Source organism: Anomaloglossus baeobatrachus, chromosome 3 (genome assembly GCF_048569485.1).
Source record: "Anomaloglossus baeobatrachus isolate aAnoBae1 chromosome 3, aAnoBae1.hap1, whole genome shotgun sequence".
In the NCBI taxonomy this organism is placed as follows: Eukaryota; Metazoa; Chordata; class Amphibia; order Anura; family Aromobatidae; genus Anomaloglossus; species Anomaloglossus baeobatrachus.
This window is the reverse complement of record NC_134355.1, coordinates 61939096-61956403: the sequence shown is the minus strand read 5'-3', so window position 1 is coordinate 61956403 and position 17308 is coordinate 61939096. Positions and strand designations below refer to the sequence as shown.

Sequence of the window (17308 nt, the reverse complement as noted above, 5' to 3'; positions counted from 1 at the left end):
GCCATGACCTTGGTGAAGACCCGTGGGGCTGTTGCCAGGCCGAAAGGCAATGCCACGAACTGAAGGTGTTCGTCCCCGATGGCGAAACGCAGGAAGCGCTGATGCTCTGGTGCAATCGGCACGTGGAGATAAGCATCCCTGATGTCTATTGATGCCAGGAAGTCTCCTTGGGACATCGAGGCGATGACGGAGCGGAGAGATTCCATCCGGAACCGTCTGGTTTTCACGTGTTTGTTGAGCAGTTTGAGGTCCAGGACGGGACGGAAAGATCCGTCCTTTTTTGGTACGACAAACAAGTTGGAGTAAAAACCGTGACCCCATTGCTGAAGGGGAACGGGGACAACTACTCCTTCTGCCTTCAGAGAGTTCACCGCCTGCAGAAGAGCATCGGCTCGCTCGGGGGGCGGAGATGTTCTGAAGAAACGAATCGGAGGACGAGAATTGAACTCTATCCTGTAACCGTGAGACAGAATGTCTCTCACCCATCGGTCTTGGACATGTGGGAACCAGGCGTTGCAAAAGCGGGAGAGCCTGCCACCGACCGAGGATGCGGTTTGTGGAGCTCAGTTGTCTCCCCTCTGAAGTTCTCAAGCGTGGCGTTCAGAGAGGAGGAGGGGGCCGTGGGCGTGCCTGTAAAAGTGCGGGAATCTGGTGCCCCACGGTGCTCAGTGAGGGGGGAGGAGGATACAAAGTATGCTCCTGCCCTCAGCGCTGATGTCCAGTGCAGCGTCCCGCCCTTACCCCTGACTGGCAGGCCCGGGGGCGGGAATATGCGGCACTAGGCCGCAAAAGCCGGGGACTAAAGTTATAAGCGTGGCCGGCAAACAAGCGCGGCCAGCGCGGTAGTCCCGGCGCACTAACACACCCAGCAGCTGCTGCAGTGTCAATTACCCAGGCGCACTATGCGCCGTCCCCAAGGGGACACAGAGTACCTCAGAGTCGCAGGGCCTTGTCCCTGATGATACCCGGCTCCTGTCCAGCAGATTCCCCCAGGGGCTGCGGAGGCAGCGCGGTCCCAGCGCCTGGTGACCGGTCAGGATAACATTCACCCAGAGCCCCTAAGGGATGGGGAAGGAAAACAGCATGTGGCTCCTGCCTATGTACCCACAATGGGTACCTCAACCTTAACAGCACCGCGGACCCGAGTGGGGTGAGAAGGGAGCATGCTGGGGGCCCTGTATGGGCCCACTTTTCTTCCATCCGATATAGTCAGCAGCTGCTGCTGACTAAGATGTGGAGCTTGCGTGGATGTGTGCCTCCTTCCACAAAGCAATAAAACTGAGGAGTCCGTGATGCACGGGAGGGTGTATAGGCAGAGGGGAGGGGTTTACACTTTTAAGTGTAATGCTTTGTGTGACCTCCGGAGGCATAAGCTATACACCCAATTGTCTGGGTCTCCCAATGGAGCGACAAAGAAAATCTGTATTTTGTGAGAACAAAGTTAGAGACCGGAGATGACGGTGCTAGGTCTATGTAGATAGCAGGGAGGAGGTAGTAGGAGGGAAGAGCTCCGGCTCGCGCTTATCCTCCGCAGCCTCCTCTCTTCCTTCTACACAGAATCTCATCCCCCGTCTCAGTAATGTAACTTTCTGTCATGTAACAGCCCACCCACAAGGGGGAAGTGTGATCATACATGCATCGAACGCTGTCACAATCACTGCGGATGTCAATCCGGTAAGAGAACACCGGAGTATAAGACGGACCCCATTTTTCTTTTTTTTACCTTTTTTGTGTCTTAATTTGGGGTGCGTCTTATAAAGCGAAAAATACGGTATATTTCTTATGGCTCAACGCTTGGGGAACCCACCACTGTAGTTCTTTCAAGCAGTTTCCTACTGAGTTTGTAAGCGCTGTTCTGAAGCTGGCCGGGGGTTCTTGGGACCACCATTAGGGCCCAATCTCAGCCTCAGTGCCACTATGCTCATCCAATGCTCATCCAATGCTGCAAAAGCAAAGCTGCTTCATATAGAAGCATCGGAGCATACAGTGCGGCCCAGTACAGCTGCTGCTCTGAGCGGTCAATCAAGCAATGGGGAGAAGTGCACTCCACTCCTAAAAAGACATTGTGGGACAAACTTCAATTTATTGTATATTTTCGTTAGCGAGTGTCCATGGCTAGATGTCTATTATGTAAGAATCTTTATGGCCCCCCCTAAAGTTTCTTCAGTGAAATATGTAGTGTGCTGCCAAGTCGGCCGTATTACCTGACATGATTCTGTCCGATGCTCCCAGCCTGGTAAATACTCTGTCCACAGGAGTCAGCTTACACACTTCTGCGGGCACGTAACAGCCCAGCTGTGCCATAACCACCATGAGACCGGCCTGCAAAGACAAACAGCAGAGAAATAGGAAATAAGGAGACTAAGCCAACAGACCTCAGGCCTAATATCATAGCTTATAGACTACAGAAATATTATCAATTGTGTATGGCTGAAAATAAAAAGACATTTCCTCTATTTTAACATAGTCTGGAAATCTGTAGCAATTTCCCTAGCTTAATATAAACAAAAAAAAACAAACAAAAAACCACACCTGCTATAATACGGCTGATGGGTACACTAGGAAAGTTATGGTCGACCATCTCCACCATAAACAATTTCACATACAGACGAGTGAATCTATTTGCTCATCATAATGGATGCATTCGTCAAGTAGCACTGACAATATTGCATTGGGCCTACAAGTCAGGAGGAGTCAGGGATACCAGCTGCTGTGGTCACTACAACAGGGTTCTGTGCATCAATACAATAAAAAAATACGGCATATACTCTTTTCGTTTAGAAGACGCACCGGATTATAAGACGCATCCCATATTTAGAGGGGGAAGATATTAAAAAAAATATTTTTTAATGTTAAAATGAGGGTTTGTCTTATAATCCTAGCGTGTCTTATGGCTCACCAGGGGGGGAGCGGCGGTGGTGGAGTGGCTCAGGAAGGTCACAGAAGGTAGGGCTGGCAATACTGCGGGCTCAGAAGAGGGGGGGGGGGGTCGCGGTTCAGGAGTGTCAGTGGGCGGAGGCTTGGCGATACTACTGGCTCGGGGGGTGTTGCAGCAGGAGGCACCATTGATCTGCTGGCAGAGTGCGGGCACCATTGAACCCTCCGCGGCTGACTTCGTGAAAATTGCCGCGAAGGCGGCACGTGCACAGGTGAGACTTTATGGCCATTTTCTTGAAGTCCATTGCATCAATATGCACAGGCACCGCAGCCATTTTCTTGAAGTCCATTGCATCAATATGCACACGCACCGCAGCCATTTTTCTTGAAGTCCATTGCGTCAACTGTGGGTGATTCAATGGAGGCAGCAGCCCCGCTGTCAGGTCAATAGCACTCACCGCATCGCCAACCCTCCGTCCTGTGACCCTCCTGAGCCGCTCCCCTGCAGTGACACTCCCCTCCTTCGAGCCCTCTGTATTGCCGACCCTGCCTCCTGTGGCCCCGCTCCACCACTGTCATATCCGGAGTAGAAAATGCACCCCCCCTTCATTTTATCCCCAGTTTTGGGAGAAGAAAAAAAAAAAAGAAGGGAATTTTGTTACTTACCGTAAATTCCTTTTCTTCTAGCTCCTATTGGGAGACCCAGACGATTGGGTGTATAGCTACTGCCTCCGGAGGCCACACAAAGCATTACACTAAAAAGTGTAAGGCCCCTCCCCTTCTGGCTATACACCCCCAGTGGGATCACTGGCTCACCAGTTTTAGTGCAAAGAAGGGAATTTTGTTTACTTACCGTAAATTCCTTTTCTTCTAGCTCCAATTGGGAGACCCAGACAATTGGGTGTATAGCTATTGCCTCTGGAGGCCACACAAAGTATTACACTTAAAAGTGTAAGGCCCCTCCCCTTCTGGCTATACACCCCCAGTGGGATCACTGGCTCACCAGTTTTAGTGCCAAAGCAAGAAGGAGGAAAGCCAATAACTGGTTTAAAGACCAATTCAATCCGAGGAAACATCGGAGAACTGAACCATACCACATGAACAACATGTGTACCCGAAAAAACAGAAAAACCCCGAGAAAACAGGGCGGGTGCTGGGTCTCCCAATTGGAGCTAGAAGAAAAGGAATTTACGGTAAGTAAACAAAATTCCCTTCTTCTTTTTCGCTCCTAATTGGGAGACCCAGACAATTGGGACGTCCAAAAGCAGTCCCTGGGTGGGTAAAAGAATACCTCGTGATAGGGCCGTCAAACAGCCCTTTCCTACAGGTGGGCAATCGCCGCCTGAAGGACTTATCTACCTAGGCTGGCGTCTGCCGAAGCGTAGGTATGCACCTGAAAATGCTTGGTAAAAGTATGCAGACTCAATCAGGTAGGTGCCTGACACACCTGCTGAGCCGTAGCCTGGTGCCGTAATGCCCAGGATGCACCCACGGCTCTGGTAGAATGGGCCTTCAGCCTTGAGAGAACCAGAAGCCCAGTAGAACTGTAGGTTTCAAGAATTGGTTCCTCGATCCCCCGAGCCAGGGTGGATTCAGAAGCTTGCGACTGTTTACGCCGACCAGCGACAAGGACAAAGAGTGCATCCGGGTGGCGCAGGAGCGCCATGCGGGAAGTAGAACCTGAGTGCTCTCCCCAGAACCAACAGATGCAAATCCTTCTGAAATTGATGGACTGGACGAGGACACAAAGAAGGTGAGGTGATATCCTGATTGATATGAAAGTGGGATACCACCTTAGGGAGAAATTCCGGAATCGGACGCAGAACTACCCTGTCCTGGTGAAGGACCAGGAAGGGAGATTTGTATGAGAGCGTTGCTAGCTCGGAAACTCTCCTAAGAGACGAGACCGTTACTAGAAGGCCACTTCCCGAGAAAAGCGGGAAGGGAGACCTCTTTCAAAGGCTCGAAAGGCGGCATCAAGAGAGCAATTAGAACCTTGTTCAGATCCCAGGGCTCTAACGGCCGCTTGTACGGAGTGCTGAGACGACAAACTCCCCGTAGGAACGTGCGTACCTGAGGAAGTCGTTTCTGAAAAAATACAGATAGCGCTGAGACTTGTCCCTAAAGGGAACTGAGCGACAACCCTTTTTCCAACCTAGATTGCAGGAAGGAAGGAAACAGACGATGCAACCGGCCAGGGAGAAACACCCTGCGCCGAGCACCGAGATAAGAATATCTTCCACGTCCTGTGGTCAATCTTGGCGGACGTTGGTATGCTAGCCTGTCTCATGGTGGCAACCACGTCCTGAGGTAATCCTGACGACACTAGGTTCCAGGACCCAATGCCACACCATCAGGTTGAGGGCCGTAGAATTCAAATGGAAGAATGGCCCTTGAGACAGCCAGTCTGATTGGTCTGGTAGTGCCCCCGGTTAGCCTACCGTGAGGCACCACAGAACCGGGAACCACAACATCCTCGGCCAATCTGTAGCGACGAGGATGGCGCGGCCGCAGTCGGTCCTGATCTAGCGCAGCACTCTGGGCAACAATGCCAGAGGTGGCACATAAGGTAGCTGGAACTGCGACCAATGCTGAACTAAGGCGTCTGCCGCCAGAGCTCGATGATTGTGAAACCGTGCCATGAAGCTGGCACATTGTTGTTGTGCCGTGACGCCATTAGATCGACGTCCGGCCTCTGTCAGCGGCGCCAGATCTCCTGAAACCCGTCCGGGTGAAGAGACCATACCCTTTCGGCCACACCCCGGCGACTTAGGAAGTCAGCTTCCTAGTTTTCCACGCCTGGGATGTGAACTGTGGATATGGTGGATGCCGTGTCTTCCACCCACATCAGAACCTGCCGGACTTCCTGGAAGGCTTGCCGGTTGCGCGTTCTTCCTTGGTGGTTGATGTATGCCACCGCTGTGGAGTTGTCCGACTGAAGTCGGATTTGCTTGCTGTCCAGCTGCTGTTGGAAGGTTTGTAGGGCAAGATACACTGCTCTGTGTTCAAGAACATTGATCTGAAGGGTGGACTCTTGCTGAGTCCCCGTACCCTGAGCGCTGTGGTGGAGAAAAACTGCTCCCCACCCTGATAGACTCGCGTCTGTCGTAACTATCGCCCAGGATGGGGATAGGAAGGACCTTCTTTTTGACCATGAGGTGGGAAGAAGCCACCACCGTAGAGATTCCTTGGCCGCCTGAGAAAGAAAGACGACTCTGTTGAGGGAGGTCGACTCCCCGTCCCATTGGCGGAGAATGTCACATTGTAGTGGACGCAGATGAAACTGCGCGAAAAGAACTGCCTCCATTGCTACCATCTTACGTAGGAAGTGCATGAGGCGTCTCAATGTGTGCGACTGGTTCTTAAAGAAGAGATTGCAGCCCGTTGTGAATGCTGTTTGTCTAGCGGAAGCTTCACTATCGCTGAGAGAGTATGAAACTCCATGCCTAGATATGTTAGCGATAGGGTCGGGGTCGGATCTGACTTCAAAAAGTTGATGATCCACCCAAAACTCTAGAGAGTCTCCAGCGCAACGTTCGGGCAGTGTCGGCATGTTTCCTAAGAGAGTGCCTTGACAAGTAGATCGTCTAAATATGGGATCACAGAGTGACCCTGAGAGTGCAGGACTGTGACTACTGCTGCCCTGACCTTGGCGAAGACCAGTGGGACTGTCGCTAGCCGGAAGGTAGAGCTACGAACAGAAGGTGTTCGTCTCCTATAACGAAGCGTAGAAACGCTAGTGCTCTGGATCAATCGGCACGTGTGGATAAGCATCCTTGATGCCTAATGATGCTAGGAAATCTCCTTGGGACATTGAGGCGATGACATGGCGGAGGGATTCCATCCGGAACCGCCTGGTGTCCACGAGCTTGCTGAGCAGTTTTAGATCCAGAACGGGACGGAACGGCCCGTTCTTATAGGCACCGCAAATAATTTGGGGTAAAAACCGTGACCTTGTTCCTGAAGAGGAACGGGGGTCATCACTCTTTCTGCCTATAGAGTGCACCCTGTTTGCAGAAGAGCAGCGGCTCGCCCGGGAGGTGGAGAAGTTCTGAAGAATCGAGTTGGAGGACGAGAAGTGAGCTCTATCCTGTACCCGTGAGACAGAATGTCTCACACCCAACGGTCATTGACCTATGGCAGCTAAATATCGCCAAGGCGGGTGAGCCTGCTACCGACCGAGGATGCGGAGAGAGGAGGCCGCAAGTCATGAGGAAGCCGCCTTGGAAGCGGGTTTTCAGACTGTCTCTTTTTTGGGCGTGACGGAGCCCGCCAAGAATCTGAGCTCCTCTGATCCTTTTGAGTCCACATTGGACGAGGAAAAATGGGACCTGCCCGAGCCTCGAAAAGACCGAAACCACGACTGCCTCCTGCTCTGTTGGGGTTTGTTGTGTCCGGGCTGAGGAAAGGATGAATCCTTACCCCTGGACTGTTTAATGGTTACATCCAAACGCTCACCAAACAGTCGGTCAGCAGAAAAAGGCAACTGGTTAAGCAACCTGTTTTGGAAGCAGAATCTGCCTTCCATTCACTTAACGAGCAGACCAGGCTCTGCTTAAAAACACGGAGCAGCGGAGGCTACTGCCGTACGGTTCGCAGAGTCTAGGGCAACCTGATCGCGTAAGAAACAAATGCAGACATTTGAGAGGTTAAGGATGCCACCTGCGGCACAGATGTACGTGTAACCGTGTCAATCTGTGTAAGACAAGCTGAAATAGCTTGGAGTGCCCCAAGGGTGAGAATGCTGGAGCCAACGGTGCGCCGACAGTCTCATAGATGGATTTAGACCAGAGATCCATCTGTCTGTCAGTGGCATCTTTAAGTGCAGCTCCATCTCCCACTGCAACTATGGATCTAGCTACAAGCCTGGAGATTGGAGGATGCCGCTAGGGACACTGGGTCCAGTCCTTGACCACGTCAGGGGGCAGGGATAACGTGTATCCTAAGCCGTTTGGAGAAGCGCATATCTGGATAAGTGTGGTGTTCCTGGACTGCCTCTCTGAAGGCAGAGTGGTCCAGAAAAATACGTGAAGCTGACTCCTCCACTGGAGGAGCTGGGTGAGAAATAACCAACATTCTATTGATGGACGCTATAAGATTATTCACTATGGCGTCACCATTAGGTGTATCCAGATTGAGAGCGGTCTCAGGATCAGAATCCTGAGCCGCTACTTCCGCCTCATTACACAGAGAGTCCTTCTGCTAGGACCCTGATGAAACCGAGGGCCGCTCATAGTGAGCCCGCTTAGGCTGTCTGGGACTGACGTCTGTGCAGAGCCGTGACTCTGGGATGCGTGTGACATTCCCGGAGCTGTTAGTTGTTCACACTGAGGGGGGCCATGGATCAATGATTCAACAGTGCCCATGTTGTGAGAGACATGTCCGGACTGCTAGGCTTCTAGTATCATAGCCATAGTCTCAGAAAATCTGTCAGTAAATACTGCAGACACCGTCCTCATCCTCTGGCCATTAGCAGAGACTCCGGCTGAGTTGGATATAATGGGGGTCTATGTAACCTGCCGGCCGTATAGCCGTACATGCTGTACCGGCTGCATAGAAAAACATGTGGTTCTGCACCTTTGTTTTACACAGAGAATATGCTGATAACTCCTCCGCACAATCCAGGAGGGTATATACAACGTGCGACCAAACAGTGCAATGTATATAGTACAAGCATATCTATAAGTGCACTTCTGCACTAGTGGGGTTAGCACCACAGGTGCTGCTTAACGCCTGTTGCAGCGATTGTGTGACTATCAGAATGCCAGGTCTTCCACACTTGTCTCTGTATCGTACAGAAACTGACACTAATGGCTGCCGGCGTCCTTGTAGAGAAGGAAGCCGTGGGCGTGCCTGAGAAAGTGCGGGAATCCGGTTTCACAGTGCACACAGTGAGAGGGGTGGAGTATGCAAAACATACTCCAGCTCTCAGCGCTGCTGTGCTATGCAGCGTCACGCCCCTACCCTGACTGTCAGGCCTGTGGGCGGTAACGAAGGGAGACTAGGCCCAGAAGCCGGGGACTCGAGTTAATAAGCGCGGCCGGCATATCAGTGCTGGCCGGCGCGGAAGTCCCCGGCGCACCACAAATCCCAGCGGCGCCTTAAATAAAAATGGCAGCGGCGGTTAGCGCAGTAGTCACCCAATACACTAACACACCCAGCAACGCTGTGGTGTGCGATGGCACTAGTGCGGACAGCGCCGCTGTCCCTGGCGCACTAACACACCCAGCAGTGCTGCCGTGTGTCTGCGCGGTCCCCACGGGGACACAGAGTACCTCCATGTAGCAGGGCCATGTCCCTGAAGATACTCCGCTCCATGTCCAGCAGATACCAGGGGCTGTGGATGGAGCACGGCCTCAGTGCCTGGAGACCGATAGAATCCCACTTCACCCAGAGCCCTGTAAAAAGGGATGGGGAAGGAAGCAGCATGTGGGCTCCAGCCTCCGTACCCGCAATGGGTACCTCAACCTTAACAAACACCTCCGACATGAAGTGGGGTGAGAAGGGAGCATGCTGGGAGCCCTGTATGGGCCCTCTTTTCTTCCATCCGACATAGTCAGCAGCTGCTGCTGACTAAACAGTGGAGCTATGCGTGGATGTGTTGCCTCCTTCGCACAAAGCACAAAACTGGTGAGCCAGTGATCCCACTGGGGGTGTATAGCCAGAAGGGGAGGGGCCTTACACTTTTAAGTGTAATACTTTGTGTGGCCTCCAGAGGCAATAGCTATACACCCAATTGTCTGGGTCTCCCAATTAGGAGCGAAAAAGAAAGCAAGAAGGAGGAAAGCCAATAACTTGGTTAAACAAATTCACTCCGAGTAACATCGGAGAACTGAAAAACCGTTCAACATGAACAACATGTGTACCCGAAAAAACCCAAAAATCCCGAAGGACAACAGGGCGGGTGCTGGGTCTCCCAATAGGAGCTAGAAGAAAAGGAATTTACGGTAAGTAACAAAATTCCCTTCTTCGTCGCTCCATTGGGAGACCCAGACGATTGGGACGTCCAAAAGCTGTCCCTGGGTGGGTAAAGAAATACCTTATGTTAGAGCTGCGAAGACAGCCCTCCCCTACGGGGAGGCAACTGCCGCCTGCAGGACTCTTCTACCTAGGCTGGCGTCCGCCGAAGCATAGGTATGCACCTGATAATGTTTGGTGAAAGTGTGCAGACTCGACCAGGTAGCTGCCTGGCACACCTGTTGAGCCGTAGCCTGGTGTCGCAATGCCCAGGACGCACCCACGGCTCTGGTAGAATGGGCCTTCAGCCCTGATGGAACCGGAAGCCCAGCAGAACGGTAGGCTTCAAGAATTGGTTCTTTGATCCATCGAGCCAGGGTGGCTTTGGAAGCCTGCGACCCTTTGCGCTTACCAGCGACAAGGAGAAAGAGTGCATCGGAGCGGCGCAGGGGCGCCGTGCGGGAAATGTAGATTCTGAGTGCTCTCACCAGATCTAACAAATGTAAATTCTTCTCATACCGATGAACTGCATGAGGACAAAAAGAAGGCAAAGAGATATCCTGATTAAGATGAAAAGAGGATACCACCTTCGGGAGAAACTCCTGAATAGGGCGCAGCACTACCTTGTCCTGGTGGAAGACCAGGAAAGGAGCCTTGGATGACAGCGCTGCTAGCTCAGACACTCTCCGAGGAGATGTGATCGCTACCAGAAAAGCCACTTTCTGTGATAGTCTAGAAAGTGAAACCTCCCTCAGAGGCTCGAAGGGCGGCTTCTGGAGGGCAACTAGTACCCTGTTCAGATCCCATGGATCTAACGGCCGCTTGTACGGGGGTACAATATGACAAACCCCCTGCAGGAACGTGCGCACCTTAGGAAGTCGTGCTAGACGCTTTTGAAAAAAGACGGATAGCGCCGAGACTTGCCCTTTAAGGGAGCCGAGCGACAAACCTTTTTCTAACCCAGAATGCAGGAAAGAAAGAAAGGTAGGCAATGCAAAAGGCCAGGGAGACACTCCCTGAGCAGAGCACCAGGATAAGAATATCCTCCACGTTCTGTGGTAGATCTTAGCGGACGTGGGCTTCCTAGCCTGTCTCATGGTGGCAACGACCCCTTGGGATAATCCTGAAGACCCTAGGATCCAGGACTCAATGGCCACACAGTCAGGTTCAGGGCCGCAGAATTCCGATGGAAAAAAGGCCCTTGGGACAGTAAGTCTGGTCGGTCTGGTAGTGCCGACGGTTGGCCGACCGTGAGATGCCACAGATCCGGATACCACGCCCTCCTTGGCCAGTCTGGGGCGACGAGTATGATGCGGCTGCAGTCGGATCTGATCTTGCGTAGCACTCTGGGCAAGAGTGCCAGAGGTGGAAACACATAAGGGAGCCGGAACTGCGACCAATCTTGCACTAAGGCGTCTGCCGCCAGAGTCCTGTGATCGCGAGACCGTGCTATGAAGGTTGGGACCTTGTTGTTGTGCCTGGACGCCATTAGGTCGACGTCCGGCCTTCCCCAGCGGCTACAGATTTCCTGAAACACGTCCGGGTGAAGGGACCATTCCCCTGCGTCCATGCCCTGGCGGCTGAGGAAGTCTGCTTCCCAGTTTTCTACGCCGGGGATGTGAACTGCGGATACGGTGGAGGCCGTGGCTTCCACCCACGTCAGAATCCGCCGGACTTCCTGGAAGGCTTGCCGACTGCGTGTCCCTCCTTGGTGATTGATGTATGCCACCGCTGTGGAGTTGTCCGACTGAATTCGGATCTGCTTTCCTTCCAGCCACTGCTGGAAGGCTAGTAGGGCAAGATACACTGCTCTGATTTCCAGAACATGGATCTGAAGGGTGGACTCCTGCTGAGTCCACGTACCCTGAGCCCTGTGGTGGAGAAAAACTGCTCCCCACCCTGACAGACTCGCGTCTGTCGTGACTACCGCCCAAGACGGTGGTAGGAAGGATCTTCCCTGTGATAATGAGGTGGGAAGAAGCCACCATTGCAGAGAGTCCTTCTGTGAAAAGGATACTTTCCTGTTCAGGGATGTTGACTTCCCGTCCCATTGGCGGAGAATGTCCCAATAAGAGGACGCAGATGAAACTGCGCAAACGGAACCGCCTCCATTGCCGCCACCATCTTCCCGAGGAAGTGCATGAGGCGTCTTAAGGAGTGCGACTGACCTTGACGGAGAGTCTGCACCCCAGTCTGTAGTGACCGCTGCTTGTCCAGCGGAAGCTTCACTAGCGCTGAGAGGGTATGAAACTCCATGCCAAGATACGTTCGTGATTGGGTCGGTGACAGGTTTGACTTTGAGAAGTCGATGATCCACCCGAACGTCTGGAGAGTCTCCAGCGCAACATTCAGGCTGAGTTGGCATGCCTCTTGAGAGGGTGCCTTGACAAGTAGATCGTCCAAGTAAGGGATCACAGAGTGTCCCTGTGAGTGCAAGACTGCTACCACTGCCGCCATGACCTTGGTGAACACCCGTGGGGTTGTCGCCAGACCGAATGGCAGAGCTACGAACTGAAGATGGTCGTCTCCCATCACGAAACGTAGAAAACATTGGTGCACTGTAGCAATCGGCACGTGGAGATAAGCATCTTTGATGTCTATTGATGCTAGGAAATATCCTTGAGACATTGAGGCAATGACGGAGCGGAGGGTTTCATCCGGAACCGCCTGGCCTCCACGTGCTTGTTGAGCAGTTTTAGGTCCAGAATGGAACGGAAAGAGCCATCCTTTTTTTGGCACTACAACCAGATTGGAGGAAAACCGTGTCTTGTTCCTGAAGAGGAACAGGGATTACCACTCCTTCTGCCTGCAGAAGAGCATCGGCTCGGTGGGGAGGTGGGGACGTTCTGAAGAATCGAGTCGGAGGACGAGAACAGAACTCTGTCCTGTGCACGTGGGCACAATGTCCCTCACCCACCGGTCTGTGACCTGTGGCAGCTAAATGTCGCCAAAGGCGAGCGAGTCTGCCATCAACCGCGGATGCGGAGAGATGAGAGAGCTGAGAGTCATGAGGAGACCGCCTTGGTAGCGGTTCCTCCGGCTGCCTTCCTTGGGCGTGATTGAGCCCCCGGAAACTGAGCCCCTCTGAGGCTTTTCAGCTCTTTTGGACGAGGACAATTGGGACCTGCCCGAGCTTGGGAAGGACCGAAACCTCGACTGTCCTTCCAGGACAGCATTAATAGGGTAAGTCGCAATGCAGACATTGCGAGGATACGGACGCCCCTGCGGCACAAATGTACATATGCTCAAGACCAGCTGTGCAAGAACAGCTGAAAAGCTTAGGGTGCCCATACGGCTGTAAATGCCGGAGCAACCGACACGCCGATAGCCTCATAGACAGATTTCAACCACAGTCTATCTGTCTGGCATCTTTAAGTGAAGTCCCATCTCCACTGCAACTATAGCTCTAGCCGCAAGCCTGGAGATTGGAGAATCCACCTTTGGACCCTGGGTCCCGCGCTTGACCACGTCAGGGGGAAAAGGATAACGTGTATCCTTAATACGTTTGGAGAAAACGCTTATCTGGTAAGCGTGGTGTTCCTGGACTGCTTCTCTGAAGTCAGCGTGGCCAGAAAAATACTCAATATACGTTTGAGCTACTGAAATGGGACTTCTCCTGCTGTGAAGCTGACTCCTCCGCTGGGGGAGCTGAGGGAGAAAGATCCAACATTCCATTGATGGACGCTATAGGATCATTCCTTATGGCGTCACCATCCGGTGTATCCGGATTGAGAGCGTTGTCAGGATCAAAGTCCTGATGAGCTACGTCTGCCTCATCATACAGAGAGCCTCCTGGGACCCCCCCCGGGGAACAGATTTTATTCCCAATGAGGGTGGCCAGGGAGCAATGATTTGCCCATGGCCTGTCCGGACTGCAAGTCTCTATCCCAATTCAACTCCATCCCTGTCCTTGGACAGGGTTGACAGGTGGTTCCTTTGGCCACGTCTAGTAGAGACCCCGGCTGACCAAGTGCTCCAGGGGAGCATTGCACACAATGGGGTTCAGTGCCGTGGAACAGTATCACATGCAGTAAAAACAGCATCGAAAGCCTGTGTTGCTTATATGCTGCTGCCGACTAGCCATCTAGGACATAGAGCCAAGAATGGCGACCGTACAATGCAATGTATAGCATACAAGCATAAGTACAATGAACACTGCAGCACATGCAATACAAGCAGCATAGAAAGCCTGTGCCTTGGCACCCCTGCTTTTCTGCTGCTGTAGACTAGCCATCTAGGGGAATATAGCCCAGAATATCGACCATACAGTGCAATGTATAGCATACAAGCATAAGTACAAATGAACACTGCAACCCCTGCAATACAAGCAGCATAGAAAAAACCTGTGCCTCAGCACCCCTGCTTTTCTGCTGCTGTAGTCTAGTCATTCTAGGCGAAAATAGCCCAGACTAGCGACCGTACAGTGCAGTGTATAGCATACAAGCATAAATACACATGAACACATCAGTACATGCAATACAAGCAGCATAGAAAGCCTGTGCCTTAGCACCCCTGCTTTCCTGCTGCTGATGTGTCGCCATCTAAGAGGCCATATAGCCAAAAATAGCGACCTATGCAGTGTAAGCATAAAAATACAAATGGACAACTGCGGTATTTAGTGGGGTCAGCACTTCAGGTGCCGCTTACCGCCCGCCTATAAGCGGGTGTGTGGTCGCCCTAGTCCTGTGCCTGGTTGCCCAGAGTCCGATCTCTCAGCTCGGACTGCAGGAATGGCTGCCGGCGTCCTTCTCCAGCTCGTGTGAGTAGGGGCGGGCCGTGGGCGTGCCCCCAAGTCAGAGCGGGAAACCGGCGTCCCACAGTGTCCAGTGAGAGGGCTGGAGCATGTAAATAAGGCTCCAGCCCTCGGCGCTGCTGATTGACAGGGTGGGGGCGGGAACGAAGCGGAGCTAGGCCGCAAAAGCCGGGGACTGGATTTATAAGCGCCGCCGCCGTAAAAGCGCGGTCGGCGCTAAGTCCCCGGCGCACTACAAGTCCCAGCCGCGCCGCCGCTCCCGGAGCGTCCGGCGCGGTAGTTCCCCATACATAAAGTCACTCAGCTAGGCTGCAGTGACTGTAACCCTTTACTGTCCCCGGCGCACTAGCACACCCAGCAAGTCTGGAGTGTGCTGTGCCTGTGTGTACGGGGACACAGAGTACCTGAATGGTGCAGGGCCATGTCCCTGAACGGTACCCAGCTCCGTATCCAGCAGGTTCAATGGGTCTGTGGATGGAGCCCGGCCTCAGGGCTTTGGGGCCGGTAAGATCCCACTTCCTCAGAGCCCCTCAGGGGGATGGGGAAGGAAAACAGCATGTGGGCTCCAGCCGCCGTACCAGCAATAGGTACCTCAACCTTACAAACCACAAGCGGGGTGAGAAGGGAGCATGCTGGGGGCCCTATATGGGCCCTCTTTTCTTCCATCCGATATAGTCAGCAGCTACTGCTGACTAAACAGTGGAGCTATGCGTGGATGTCTGACCTCCTTCGCACAAAGCAGAAAACTGGTGAGCCAGTGATCCCACTGGGGGTGTATAGCCAGAAGGGGAGGGGCCTTACACTTTTTAGTGTAATGCTTTGTGTGGCCTCCGGAGGCAGTAGCTATACACCCAATCGTCTGGGTCTCCCAATGGAGCGACGAAGAAAAGTTTTATAATCTAGCAAATACGTTATATAGAAGCAGATCCTGAACCACCAGAAGGAGGGGGTGTCAGCGGTCTAATACAGCAGCAATCAAACTTGATGCAGCTATTAAACCCCTTAGATGCCACAGTGGCTTTTGACAGTAGGATCCAACGGGGTCAACGCCACTACATTCGTGGGTGGCCAGTAGGTTGACGTACAATACCATCTGTTTGGTATGTGAGTGCATTAGGGGGGAAAAAAAAAAAAAAATAATGAAGATACCTGAATTTACATGGCAAGGTACTGACTGCAACAAGGTGCAAAAAAGCCAACTGTTCCGACTCTGCATCTTACTTCTCACAGCCCCTGCAGGTAGCAATGTGACCCCATCCAGTAGCATTATGCAGAGCAGCAGCATACAGATATCTTTGAGTCTCCATGTATTCCCCCCCCTATAGTTTGCATACAAATCAGAGTGAAAAGGGGGTTAATGCCATGCATCAGCCAAAATGAAGATGTAGCACGTTGATGTTATAAACATATTCTTTTATTCCATCGGTCTACGCGTTTCGAGGATATACCTCTTCTTCAGGACCAGTGCATCAACATAGACTATGTTGATGCACTGGTCCTGAAGAAGAGGTATATCCTCGAAACGCGTAGACCGATGGAATAAAAGAATACGTTTATAACATCAACGTGCTACATCTTCATTTTGGCTGATGAGCGGCATTAATCCCCTTTTCACTCTGATTTGTATGTACATCCACATGGGGCTGCAGCAGACGCCATCATCCTATGCTCTATCAGTGGTTGTGACTATCACAACCATTTCAGGTGAGTATTTTTCCTGATCTACCTCACTGATCTGTTGGTATTACACTATCAGCGCTCCTTATTTTTCACCCCCCTATAGTTTAACAGCTGGAAGTTTCTGACTACTCTAATTATAGTTGTAATATTTTGTTGGCACAAAGATATCGAATCCCATTAGTATTCGAGTAATACAAAATGCACCGTTCACAAGCATCAGCCACAGTAACCTCAGAGTCAATTGCAGGACTCAGGGGCCAAACACCCCAATGCTTACCTGTCTGAGCAGAGTGGATTTGCCACCCATGTTCGGGCCGGTCACGAGCACACAGTGGGCGTCACTATCATCTACTTCCTCGTCCGTGCAACCAATTAGAATATCATTTGGTATGAAGTCATCTCCAAAGAAGGTTTTCGTAATGCAAGGGTGACGAGATCCGCGGAGCTCCAAAATTGGTGCAGCGTCATCAGGTATCAGGATGTCAGGCCTGCAAACCGGTCCGTCCCCACCTCGGCTGTACTGCGCCAAGCAAACTAGGACGTCTGCAACATGAAGATATAACGTGAGCAACTCCATTAATAATATTCCATATTTAAATTATGATGTGCGGACTGAGCACTCACATGTCCTGACCAATAAGTGGACTGTGACAATCGTTATTAGGAAAATAAACAATGGAAATTTTAAATGAGGAGATTATACACACACAATGAAAGGAAAATTATTTGATCCCTTGCTGATTTTGTAAGCTTGCCCACTGACAAAGACATGAGCAGTCTATAATTTTAAAGGGTAGGTTAATTTTAACAGAGATAGAATATCCAAAATAAAATCCAGAAAATCACATTGTATAAATTATATAAATTTTCATTTTGCAGAGAGAAATAAGTATTTGATCCCTCTGGCAAACAAGACTTAAAGGGAACCTGTCAGCAGAAATTTCGCCTTAAACCTAACAGATTCCCCCTCTGCAGCTCCTGGGCTGCATTCTAGAAAGGTCCCTGTTATTATAGTGCCCCCTTTCTGACCCAAAAAAAGAG

The 17308-nt window shown here is 51.8% G+C and overlaps 1 protein-coding gene across 2 annotated transcripts in view; it reads right to left on the bottom strand.

Annotated features, from left to right (window-relative positions):
* MSH6 (mutS homolog 6) overlaps nt 1-17308 on the bottom strand; it is a 132632-nt gene that overhangs the window by 64683 nt on the left and 50641 nt on the right. For both annotated transcript variants that reach the window (XM_075339209.1, XM_075339210.1), the window contains 2 exons: nt 16545-16810; nt 2205-2322 (listed from right to left, as the gene is read on the bottom strand). In XM_075339209.1, the coding sequence (XP_075195324.1) occupies nt 2205-2322; nt 16545-16810 (384 nt within the window). The remainder of the gene's footprint in view (nt 1-2204; nt 2323-16544; nt 16811-17308) is intronic.